Source organism: Triturus cristatus, chromosome 5_2 (assembly GCF_964204655.1).
Source record: "Triturus cristatus chromosome 5_2, aTriCri1.1, whole genome shotgun sequence".
NCBI lineage: Eukaryota > Metazoa > Chordata > Amphibia > Caudata > Salamandridae > Triturus > Triturus cristatus.
The window spans coordinates 1,074,498,121-1,074,510,821 of record NC_140588.1 but is presented as its reverse complement, the minus strand read 5'-3'; the positions used below and the strand labels follow the sequence as shown (position 1 = coordinate 1,074,510,821).

General features: G+C 43.6%; 2 protein-coding genes across 3 annotated transcripts in view; one reads left to right on the top strand and one right to left on the bottom strand.

Moving 5' to 3' along the window:
• LOC146829692 (serine protease 23-like) overlaps positions 1-12,701 on the top strand; it is a 1,412,546-nt gene that overhangs the window by 487,688 nt on the left and 912,157 nt on the right. The window lies entirely within an intron of this gene.
• Positions 8,442-12,701, bottom strand: part of LOC146829693 (nuclear cap-binding protein subunit 2-like) — a 58,080-nt gene continuing 53,820 nt past the window's right edge. The window contains exon 4 of the mRNA XM_085608395.1: positions 8,442-9,487. Coding sequence (XP_085464521.1) covers positions 9,395-9,487 — 93 coding nt within the window. The 3' untranslated portion in view covers positions 8,442-9,394. The remainder of the gene's footprint in view (positions 9,488-12,701) is intronic.

The following is a 12,701-nucleotide window of genomic DNA, read 5'->3' as shown; positions in this document are numbered from 1 at the left end:
ATTTGGCTCTAGTTGCGCCTCTGGTTCATGGAGACGTTATAATACACATACCACGGGTATAACACTCCTTGAATAGCAGCGCTCCACTTCTGTAGCAATCCAGGCGCCCCTGCTTCTTTGTAAGATTTATGGAAGTAGTAAAACATTTTTACACAGTTCGGAAGCTCAGGTTGAACAATAAAAGTGAAGCTGATAGAACAGTTATCTTTAGGCTTGAAGGAAATGTTCTCTTTAATATTACATTTTCTCATCACCCTGCCAACCCCGTGCAGATAGTAACTGTTCTCATGTGCATCGCCTCGGGGCTGATTATTTTTCAATATGTTCTGTCGTCTGAAATCTGCTGCAGTCTTTACAGTTAGTGGATATTTTGTCCCTCATCAGTACAAGGAAGGGTAGAGGTGTGACATTGCTAGTTCCAGGGGCCTAGTTATCAATAGTGCACCATTTGCAAGTCAAAACACACGGGCCCAGAGGACTGAGGGGCCCACTGCAGGTCAGTTATAGTTTTTTTCTTTTTTTAACTTCCAAACTAGGGCACTGGAGGCCCATTTCCCTATTTTGCATTAGGGGCGATGGCACCCTTGCTTCGCTACTGTTCGGCCTTGCCCCTAGGGCATAGACTCAGGGTTTCAGCTCTCAATGCCTTCCAATCTACCAGTTTTTCGCCCTACTTTTGAAATGCCTTAAGCAAATTATGATAGATTTTTTTTAAATGACAGATATTTCTGAGAGTTTTATTCCCCATGTGTTTTATGGGTTATCAACATTTTACAGTTTTTAAGAGTACCACACATCCTGTCGTCTATATAGATATTAGATGTGTGACCCAACCTGGTCCAGGATCGGATGCAGCCTCTGCGAGCATTGGACATAGTGTTTACTCTGGGGCCCTCACTACCAAAGGTAACCTTAACTGAAGCCTCGCTTAGGCACAGTTTCATGTAGGAAACATCAAACGTGACCAAGCGGGTCTAATTATGGGAGATGTGATGGAAGGTGGAGCAGTTTTCATTCATTAGTGTGCCAAGGGTACAGATTCATAATAGAGTTAAACAATTCTGGACTGTATCAAATTTGCATTTTTCTGAAAGGTCACCCCCAGATTTGTTGCCTCTCTGTGCACTTTGACCGCTGCTAACTAGTTATATAGTGTCCTTGCATCCCAATTAAAACATGTGCTGTACATTGAAACTCTTTATTTTGCCTATGTAACTTACCTATAAGTCCATTGTAAATGGTACCTAAAGTGTATCTGTGGCATGGAAAGTTCAACGTCATACATGGGCTGCAGTGTATTTTCACACCACCCACATAAGTGACTTAACATATTTCTGCCAGCAGTGCCACTGTTCGCTGCCTATGCTGCAGTTTAAATGCACTGCAGTAGACTCAGAGTGATAAAGATACTTGTCATTTCCAAGGTAGAAAACTATTACTATATAGTTTCTCAGGTCAAAAAAATAGCTTTCAGCCCCAGTAATGTGTTTGATAAATCAGGGTGGACAATGAGGACTTATTTAGGGTGGCAATGATTCCAGGTTGTGTCTGCGAGGACGGAGTGCATGGAGGAGGGAGTGGCTCTCGTGTTAATGGGAGGCATGCATGGAATTGTTTTGGCCACCTTGAGGCTGTTACTTAAAGAACTAAATGCAGGTAAAAACCATTTATACCTAAATGCACTGCAGTGACACATGACAAACTGCCTTTGCTATGTGGAAAAAAGCTATTTTTATATGTAACCATAAATCACCCGTAAAGTTTGCCTAGTTAGCCCATAGATCAGGGTGCTAATATATGATAAAATTAGGGTGCACCACCTATTGGGGTTAGTGTGCCCTCACAGTTAAATAAAAGTCAAGTGCTGTTTAAGTCAGTAGGCTGAACTTCACTTTTCTCGTATAGGTACGAGTCGGATCAAACTCTTTATTTCCCATCTCCACTGAGGAACGGGCAAAACAGTAGTTTTCTGATTATTTTTACAATCTGACTTAATGATGAAATCAAATTTTAGATAACTTAAGCAGAAAATTACCTTTATAAAAAAACTACTTAAGGCTGCCTGAGCCAGAATTGACTTAAAACCAGTTCTGCCACCTTCAGTGCTGAATACAAATCCTTGGCTGGGAGACTTAACCACCCTGACTCACAGAGCATTGGCTTGCTCTTGGGCCAAAGAAAGGCCAGTGGGTGTTAAATGCGGATGCTGCGCTTTGCCATGCCTATCACTCTCCTGTACCGGTTACTAAGAGGAATCGCATCTGGTCCAAACTTAATATTGAGGAGGTAAAGGATGCTCCTGAAGTCTCATACGCAAGTCTATCATAATCATCACAGTACAAAGAACCACGCGTCTACACAGCACGCAGTGCTTCCATAGGGAAAAGCATACCTGTCATCTGAATGTCAAAATGTGTATTCTGGGGAAAAATAGCATTAACTCCAGTAACAGTCCCAGACGGCTAAGAATAAGGGCTGATTATAAAGGGCCCATCCAGCAGTGAATCCTGCACTACACACATAAATCCCCACGCGTACGAGGACCTGCTCAAGAACTTGCTTTGTGAATTGTAAATAACAATGCCGTTTCTTTAAATGTTTTAATAACAAAAACAAACAAAAATAATGTCATGAGCAATGCCAATAGCTCTAACTTTACCAATGCCGAGACCATTGCATTGCAAATGCTTGTTTCCTTATGGATTAGGGGGTACTACAATGCAAACCTATGAAATTTTAGCATTGCCATGTTTGAAACATTTTAGGCTGCATGTATATGTTTTCACATATGCATATATATGTATATATATGTATTTTCTATATGCTCCGGCATCCCGCACGTGGGCGGGGATTATTCATAGATTATGACTATTGAGGAGTATCCCCTGGATGAGAAAGAGACATATTGGTTTAGTGTATTAACTAATTTATCGGCTTATCCAGGATCCAATGAAGGATCCAGAGCAGGGCCATCAAATGGAGCCACTCCCTCAATACAGAATTTACTTCTGCTGGGATCAGATGTAGGAACGTTTTGGCGCAAATGGTTCTTAACGTCTCGAGTTAAGGTGCACCACGTTTGAAGTGTCAATGATTTGTATTACACCCCACATTGTCTTTATGTTAGAGCTGCACTGGACAGACGAGGTTCTGCAGCTCTTATTCTCCTCGATCTATTTGCAGCTTTTGATACAGTTGACCACAAGATTCTGATCGCCTAGCCAAACTAGCAATCAAAGATGAGACCTGGTCTCGCCCGACCTCCTTTGTCTGTAAGAGACTAAAAACAGTTGCCTTAGGCCAGTACGACACGCCGGAAAAACAGAGCTGACCTAACTGTCACCTGTGGTGCATGATGGGAGCCTGGGGGTTCCTGGAGGTCTTAAATGCACGGCGCCAGTTTTCCAATTGTATCTATATGCAGCCTCTCTAGGCTAATCTGCCTCTATGATCTTGCCTTTTTACCTTTGAAAATAACGGTTGTGTGTTTCAAAGCAAACTCAAAGCAGTTTTCTTTATACGTATCATAAGTATATTATGACATGTCTTTATTTTTTCAAATGTAAAAGATTTACAATGCAATTGTGGCAGTTTTGAGCCTAGTAACATTTTTTCAGGATATATATATATATATATATATATATATAATATATATATATATTATCTACTGGCGGTCGCCAGTAGATAGTTATAGTTAGGACCACGTTTCCATAGGAAATCCGCAAAATTCTATTTGGAATAACTTTGGCGCCGGTTGACGAATCCTCGCGAAATTCTCAAAATAGGTGGGGCGCTACGCTCCGCTCCTACCCTGAAAGTCTCGGGGGGATTCGTCAAGCGGGGGCTGGGATAAAAGGGGGGTCCCAAAACGCGTTTTTCCCATGCATTTTTCCATAGGACCTTTAGACACAGCTACAGCCCGAATGGCTGAACAGAGTTACTTGAAATTTGGCAGAGAGGTAGTCCTCAGGTCAAGGAAGTGCCTTTTGTAGGTCTGGTGTAAATCTGTTCAGTAGGTCCTGAGACAATAGCATTTAAATCAATATATATATCTGTGGCAGCTTACGGTGCGCTTACGGTAAGCTTACGGTGCGCTTACCGTACGCGCACGCTGCAGTGCGCGAGCGCGATTCTGATTGGCTGTTAGATCTTAGTAAACATTCGAATCGGTCGAAACCAGGAAGTGGCGGCCGCCATTTTCTCTCTCGCAGTCTGAGGGGGTGGAAAACAAAGGTGGATAACGTGAAAAGGGGGCAGGCTGGACAGTTCCTGACCCCCTAGCCTTTGTCAGGGGGTCTCAGAAGGACCCCCAAGGGCAAAAAATGAATTTTTGTTAAAAAAAATCGCCGAAGGCGCGCAGCGTACGCGCACGGCGTAAACGGAGAAATTCCGCGAAATTCCGCGTACCGTGCGCGCACGGTAAAAAAACATTTTCAAAAAGGAAAGCTTAAAAAAAAAAAAAAAAAATTGTGAGGTAAGGTTGGCTCTTAAAAGAGCCGTTGGGTTCATAGAGGGATGGAGGAAAGAAAGAATGGGAATATTATGAGCGTCTACAAACGTGCTGGTCTATCTTATTGTTAATAAGGGAAATACTGGTCTCCCCAAAAACAATAAGACCACAACACGGTGTACACCTCATTGCAACCCTCCCAAATCGAGGGTTGACGTCCAGAGGAGCAGAAGAAGGTGATGCTCCCACCTCAGAGGAAGGGCTCAGCTGAGCTGCCGATGATGTACTCGGCTGAGCTTCTGAGGCTGGGCTCTGGTGACTTACTGAAGAGTTTTCTCCAGTATGTCGAGCAAAGGTCCTGGGATGTCTATCCTGCAGGTGTCTTTTCATAGAGTGATTTCCAAAGGAATACTTTTTCTTTGGATTTCCTCTAGATAAAACACGGTCACAAAGTGTGCAAGTGACCAATGGAGCATTGACCTTTCTCTGCCCCTCTGGAAAAGTGAAATACTCCCATACAAAAGAAGTCTTCTGTTTCCTCCTTCTCTGGATGATGGTGGTGCTGCTAGCCTCACTCTCAGAAGAGGTCTGCTGTTCTGCCATTGTATCCCAAAGACAATTCAGCTCCTGCTCCTAGAGAATCACAAGCAGTAATGAGGGGAATGGGTGTGGTGTGGGAAGATTCTGGAAGTGAAAGTAGTTTCAACCAATGAAAAGTGTTCTTTCAAGCAGTAATGAGGGAATGGGTGTGGTGTGGGAAGTTTCTGGAAGTGAAAGTAATTTCAACCAATGAAAAGTGTTCTTTGTGGATCACATGACCTACCGTGCACGCTCCGTAAGCTCACGGTACGCGCTCGTAAACAAGTGCGCATGCGCAAACGTGACGCTTACGGAGCGCTTACGCAGCGCGTACGTCAGATGCACTCGCGCATGCGCATTACACGCCCCTGCGTAACCGCGACGTTGCTTCCGGGTGTACGCGTACGTCACGCACGTATCACGTAGGCGCGCTGTACTTATGACGTGCAGAGCGCGTAGCGTCAGCTTAGCGTACGCGTATCCTATTACGTACGCGCACCGTACTTATGACGTACGAAGCGCGTACCGTCAGCTTACCGTACGCGCACGGAAAAAAATGCATAAAAAAAAAAACCTTTCCATAATGCAGGATATAGTACATATATTATTTTATACAAAGGTTTACAAAAAATGTCAAAAATAAATTTGCATTTAAAAAACCGTACAAATTCACTGAAAAAACCATGGGTTTCACACACGTTATAGTTAGGAGTTAGCATTTAAAAAACCTTGCAAATTCACTGAAAAAAACATAGGTTTCACACATGTTATAGTTAGCTGGAAATTTTACTGATAAAAAACCAATGAAATTCCCCGTTATAGTTACTGTAGGCAACTATAACTCACGCGACCGTAATCCTCTGCTGATGACATATGTGTCTTTATGAAAAAAAAATATTTGTAATATATGTATAGCTAAAATTTAATGGAAGAAGACATGGGCAAATAAGTGTCTAAATACAGTATTAGCATCAGCAGAGGATTGCGGTCGCGTGAGTTATAGTTGCCTACAGTAACTATAACGGGGAATTTCATTGGTTTTTTATCAGTAAAATTTCCAGCTAACTATAACATGTGTGAAACCTATGGTTTTTTCAGTGAATTTGCAAGGTTTTTTAAATGCTAACTCCTAACTATAACGTGTGTGAAACCCATGGTTTTTTCAGTGAATATATATATACACACACACACACACACACACACACATTATTGGCTATTGCTCCGAGGTCCCCGCACGAGGGCGGGACTGTTCAGTGCTTATGACTATTGATGAGTATCCCCTGGAAGAGAACATGGATTTCTCACTCACTTCCTACACTGAGGACACACTGCTAGTAGTGTCAACGTTTAACAACTTTCCCAAACGCTCCATTTGTTTCCATGACTGAATGTGCCCCATCTTGGATGAACAGTCACCGTCTGAAGCTCAACTCGGGGAAAACTGAAGTGGTTACTTTTGGAAGCCCCTCTCCAGCTTGGAACCTTTCATGTTGGCCCGAAGACTTAGGTCCCCCTCCCACCCCAGGGGCCAAAGCCAAGAATTTGGGAGTTACACATTGACAACAAGCATAACTATGGCACCCAAGTGATTGCCGTGGTCTCATCCTTTTATACACTCAGGATGATAAAAGAAATTCAAACTTTCGTTCCAGACAACACCAAAATGACTGTCATCTCTGCCTTAGTTCTATCAAAAATAGACTACTGTAACGTGCTCTACATGAATTTACTGGAGAAATACATTAACCCCTTGTGTGCCCATGACGAGCTGGACTCGTCATGGGCCGCGGTTGCGCTGTGCCCATGACGAGTCCAGCTCGTCATAAACCCCGCCCGCTAATGTAACGGCCGGCACAGGGCGGGGAAAGGGCGTGGCACACAAGGGGTTAAACGCCAGATGACACAAAACTCTGCTACCAGGATTCTACTAGGAATTCCTAAATTCCATTCCATCTCCCATGTACTTGAGAAACTTCACTGGGTTCCAGTGAGAAGTCACATAAAATTTAAAGTGCTCTGCATTGCCCAAAAGGGACTGAACAACACAGCCCCCAATTACCTAAGGCACATCTTCCAGTGGTACACACCCAGCAGACCCCTGCGCTCCTTAGAAGCCAAGACACTCATGGTTCCCAGTTTTTAAAAAGTCAACTGGGGTGGAAGACGTTTTTCCACTGGAACTACTAAGCTCTGGAACAGCCTCCCCCCACCCCCATATCAGGGCCTTGCCCACCCTTCTTTTCTTTAGAAAGGAACTAAAACTTGGCTTTTCAGAAATTAAGGGTTGTGAAATCGTATTCTAGTGTAGTCAGCGCCAAGACACCTCAAGGTATACGTGCACTCTACAAATGTTATTAACATAACTTAAAACTTCGGGCGGCCGACTGCTGCGTTCGGTGTGGACAAGAGGGAGCTGACTCCGTCCATATTTTTGCTTCTTGGCCAGTTTCGAGCGTGTACTCGGGCTTTATTTTTGGCAAAATGAATAATATTTGAAACCTCCGTGTGGCAGCCGAGCTGAAATGGAGTATTCTTGGGCACTCTGCCATCCCTTCTCATCTTTCAGGTCTGTACTTTTTTACCCTCTCTCTCTCTCTCTCTTTAGGCTGGTGGTTGCACCGTTTTGGTTATCTAGCCTGAGCCCTGATCCATAGAACTGGTGATGGGAATTGCTGAAGATTAGTATTCTGGAGATGACTTTGGTCTAGAACACACCATATAGATCGAGGGTGGGGCGGGTCTGGGATCCAATTGGGATCTGGATGACTGATGCACTTGCTGGCTGCGACACCCCACATCTGTTCATCACAACGCGGCTCCTCCGACACTGAATAATGTACTAATGTCTTAATGGTAAAACTATGTTAATATGTGCTTTATTTTGTTTTTTTTGCACAATATGATTTTTTTTTCTCCTCAATGCCAGGGTTTGTATGTGCCTCCTTTTGATAAAAATAAATAAATAAAAGAGCTGCCTATATGCCAGTATTTTTCTCTTCCTTTCACTAGAGGAGAGTAGTTTGGGTTTAAGCTGCAACTTTGGTTTAAGTATTTTGTTTTAATTGCAATACATGCCAATAAAATTAGGAAAATTCAGTCGAAGATAGACTAGTAAGGTACAACCACGTTTGAAAATCAGATTGCCACAATCTAAAAAATTATATGGTTTATGTGAGAAAAGTGCTCTGAGATGCTTGTACATAGGCAAGAATAGTCTAATATTTGGTCATCGCTAAAGAGTCTATGATGCATAAACTTAGATATTATCACATTGCAATCAGCAAGTAGGGATCGATCAACCAAACACTTGTCAGATGAAACCATTTCTAATTCATCTACTCTAACACTGACAGTTAAGAACATGTTTAGGCACAATCACTTCCTAAAATATTCAGACAAATGAAGCCTTTCATGAATATGTATTCTCCCTTCTTTATTTAAAAACAAATATAGAAAGAAAATTCAGCATAAATGGCAAACAGTTCTTCGGCTTCTTCAAAGTTGTGCTGCTGTTGCATGAAGTCTCACGCATATGAGGACATACCTATGGCTGCCAACGGGCATGGGAAAACCAATCGTCAGTGAGAAAGGAACCCTGAAGTTACTCAATGCCTACATCCTATCGACATCTGAGCACTATCAAAAGGGGTGCGGAGCCCTGAGTATTAACAATGCACAAAGACAAATGTCACCGAGTCACTAGCTTTCATTGCTTTTCTAACATCAGTTTTGATAACTGGGTGCAGCCATGCCCAAAATGATCATAAGAGCACGACCGGAGGGAACTGCTCAAACAGTTAACATGCACTAGATTAAAAGAGAAACATGTTAAGTCAGAACTTTCACCCACATTTACAAGAGATCAAGCTGCAGACTGGCTGTCGGCAACTTATGCCCAAGGCAGAATGAAGCCAGCCAGCTGTGCCACTGCTCTATGGAGACCAGAGGTAAACATAACTGCTAGGATACGCCTGTAAATCACCAGTTAATGGAGTCGTCTTGCTGCACACGGTTCGGACTCCTATCTACTTGCTCTTTTATCCACCAAGATGCTTCTGCCTAGAGTTAGGCTCATCCCTGGACACCTAGTGCTTGGTAACAGTCTTTCTTGTGACGCTGCAAGTCCATTCGTTTTCTGCTCATTTACAAAAGAGGCGTTTAGGGAGTTCATATGGATACTTAATGCCAATGGTAAAACCATGCTTGCAAACCCACTCAATGCATACTAAAATGACTTCTTGTATCTATTTTCAATGGGATGCTGTACCACTGGTGGCAGTCGGTCACTGCTCTGAGATTCCCCTTTGTGCTCAGATTGGCCATGCTTGAACTGGGATTGCAAATCCTCCGTCTTCAGAGTTCGACTCAAAATGTCATCACCTGGTTATTCGTCTTCTGTGCTATTTTGCCATAGCCACCGCGTCCAGCATCGTAATCTGTACGGTATTCGTCTCTCACCTGTTGGAGGTACAATATGAAAGTTAATAGAATATAGTCACAACACAGTGATTTTAGTAAACAGAGGAAGAAAACGATAGTTAATTACCTGCAACACCAGTTCTTTCATGGGAGGATCTCCGCTTTAATATTTGCTTTTCAGAGAAAGACAACTCGCTTATAATGAAATCAATGATCACACAGAGGCATTAGTTTCTATTTCATTTTTAAAGAAAAAGCTAACCATTTTCTATAACTGGACGGGTAAGGGGCTCACCCATTTGACAAATCTGTCCCTAGTTTGCCTGCTTTCAAATCTAGAAGGGTTTGGTGTAGGGGTAAAATGTTACCCAGGAAGAGGGCAGTTTGGTGCGTTCTAGACTAGAAGAATAAATCACTATGAAGTCCCTCTAAATTTTCAGGAGTTCAAACAGCAGTAACAAAAAAAAAATGGATGTAGTCTTGAATTAGTGTGAAAATGCAGCTTACGTAATAATATAGCCGCTCATTGGTTTGATGTAAATTTTAGAGTGCCTAACGAAATAAAAGTACAATTCTGCAAAAGTAGAAATGCATGTATGGTAGACGGGTCCAAGGTCGCACAGGATAGGTTTTCAGATTAAAAAAGAAACCCGATTGTGCTTTCACGTTTGTGATTGCGGAGGCTAAATATTAGCACCGCTGTAACCACAGCCAACGCAACTCAGTTCAAAGAGCGCTCAGTTTAAACACCTGCCTACGACCATGTGGGCCAAGCAGCGGGAAGCACAAAGCATGCACAACACGGATGGAGACAGAAGTGATAATAAATATGCAGCCAGAGGTCAGAGCTCCGGTGTGTCAATGACCTCACGGCACAGTCAGTGCACTAGATCATTCTCTGCAGGGCAGCAAAACTCCTTCTTCGTCCCTGCTCCAGCCCAGTTAAGTACTGTTATCTTAGATTTCCTTCTCTTAGGACTTTTTATTGTGTTTTGAATATGCAAATTTTACATTTTTTATGTAATGGAGCGGTTCTTGTGTGTAAAGAAAGTGAGCCGTGTGCGCGCAGCACTTGCGTGTCAAGCGAACAGCCAATGGTTTCACTATCAAATAACTAAGACCCTCATATGGTCCAACAGGATAAGAAAACATATTGCAAAAGTGAATAGGAATAATCTCGGAGCAAAATGTCCCAGGCCACTCCTTCCAAATAAACTATTCTCTACCCCTGAAATAGATACAGCTATGACAGCATTTCTTACAAAGGCGGAATGAAAGACTCATTAGAATAGACCCCAAATTAGCTGAAAAGGTTGATGATAAAACTGGCCCAGAAGCACAAGGTCATCTATGTGGAGACCCCTTTGACAAGGACACTCCCTTGTGCCCAGACTTTTACTGCTCTAGATAAAGCACAGAAAAAACTGCGTAAGGTGTTCTCGCTCTCCTGGCACCCCTCCACTGAGCATATTCACGCCATCATTTTATGCTCCTCAAAGGCCCCCCCACCCCCACTGACCTCAGCAACATAAGTGAAGGCACTCATTTTCCCTCAAAGAGGTCACTTTAGAGGAACGTTTCAGCATGGACAGAGGACGAGCCTGCACCAATTCAAGCTCATCAGATTATAATTATAGAAATCTGGACTGTCGTGATTGGGACCATAAACTGATACGATTTTCACTGGGCGCTGGTGCAGAACGCCAGCTACAATTGTGAACCAACCGTCTATGTCATTTATGACACAAGTTGAAGGCCATATGCCCTTGCACAGCAGAATGGCAGTCCAGCATGCATAGTTGGAGTAAAGTGCGCCATGTGTGTCTGTGCAACAGCCCACTTTTAGGCGAGAGGCAGTCGAGGATGTGAGGTGTAATTCTTGAAGAAAACATTTATCCACCTGGTGTCACGTTATGTAGGTATGGACTAGCCTTGCTCTGCGCTGCTTGTTAAGTCCCCTCACGTTCCAGGTGAGGCACCGAAGTTGTATCAGTCATACTGACATGGGAACGACAGAATGCATCCTTTACGGGATTCCATACAATCAGGGGATTTGCTATCAAAAATAGACATTAAAAAATCCCGGTACAAATCATTTCCTTTCGGCCGCTCATCAGCCACTTGGTGCTTCACCAAGATTCAAGAGCCAATGGGGGCATTGCTGTGGTTGCATGGAATCATACTTTGAAATATATCTACAACAGAGATGGTGGCTAAGGAATATGCAGGAGCACATTTCCCTAGTGTGGTCAGTAGTTTGCGTTCTTGTTATTTTAAGCTCCAGTGGTCCAAGCTTAAAACACAACCTACTACAGTGAGCTGGACAATAACAGTAAGCATACCTTAACTGGGGATATCAATATGTTATTAAATAATTGGTTTGAAACGTGCCTCTTTAGCGCGGAGGAATATCAGTACCTGAAAGAGGATAAGCAAAGATACCTAGTCTGTATACATGTCAAGAATTCCTGTCATGCGAGGGGAGGAAAACGGTAACCAGCGAAAACGGACTACATCTCCCAGGATGCTTAGCGGTTGAGAGGTTATGTAAACAGGAGAGCTGTTACATAACTCAAGGAAAACACGCCCTTATGTAAACAGGAGAGCTGTTACATAACTCAAGGAAAACACGCCCTTATGTAAACAGGAGAGCTGTTACATAACCCAAGGAAAACACGCCCTTATGTAAACAGGAGAGCTGTTACATAACTCAAGGAAAACACGCCCTATAAAGGGAGGAACCGGGAGGTACAACGCTGTCGGATATTGTGTTTACACCGACGTACCTGCTTAGTGAAGAGCAGTGTTCCGGAGTGGTGCTCCAGTAAGGCAAGAACGGAGGTAGGTCGAGTCGTTACTCCCTGGGCCGTGTCTTGCCCCATCGTCACCTGTGAAGGACCCGGAAGCTCTACCGGATAACCATTGAGCTTCGCTTTTTGACTCGGCTGAGTCAAAGCACAGTGGCGCTTTTGCTGGTTGGAGTCGTAACTCCCAGCCCGACCAGAGATACAGGGACTGCCAGCTGTAACGCACACCAGGAGGTGTTTGCCGCGTTACAGACTCGGACGTCCACGGGATCGATCGAGCGGCTGCTCTCGGTTCAGTCTTCTTTGCTTGTGATTGGGGTATCGGTGACGCATCACCAGGAGGTGACTCCGCGTCCCGGTGCAGTCTGAGGAAGAGGTTGAGCGGCTGCTCCCTTCAGGTAGAGACCCCGGCTGTGTGTTTCCCTGACTCCTCGATTCTCCCCAAC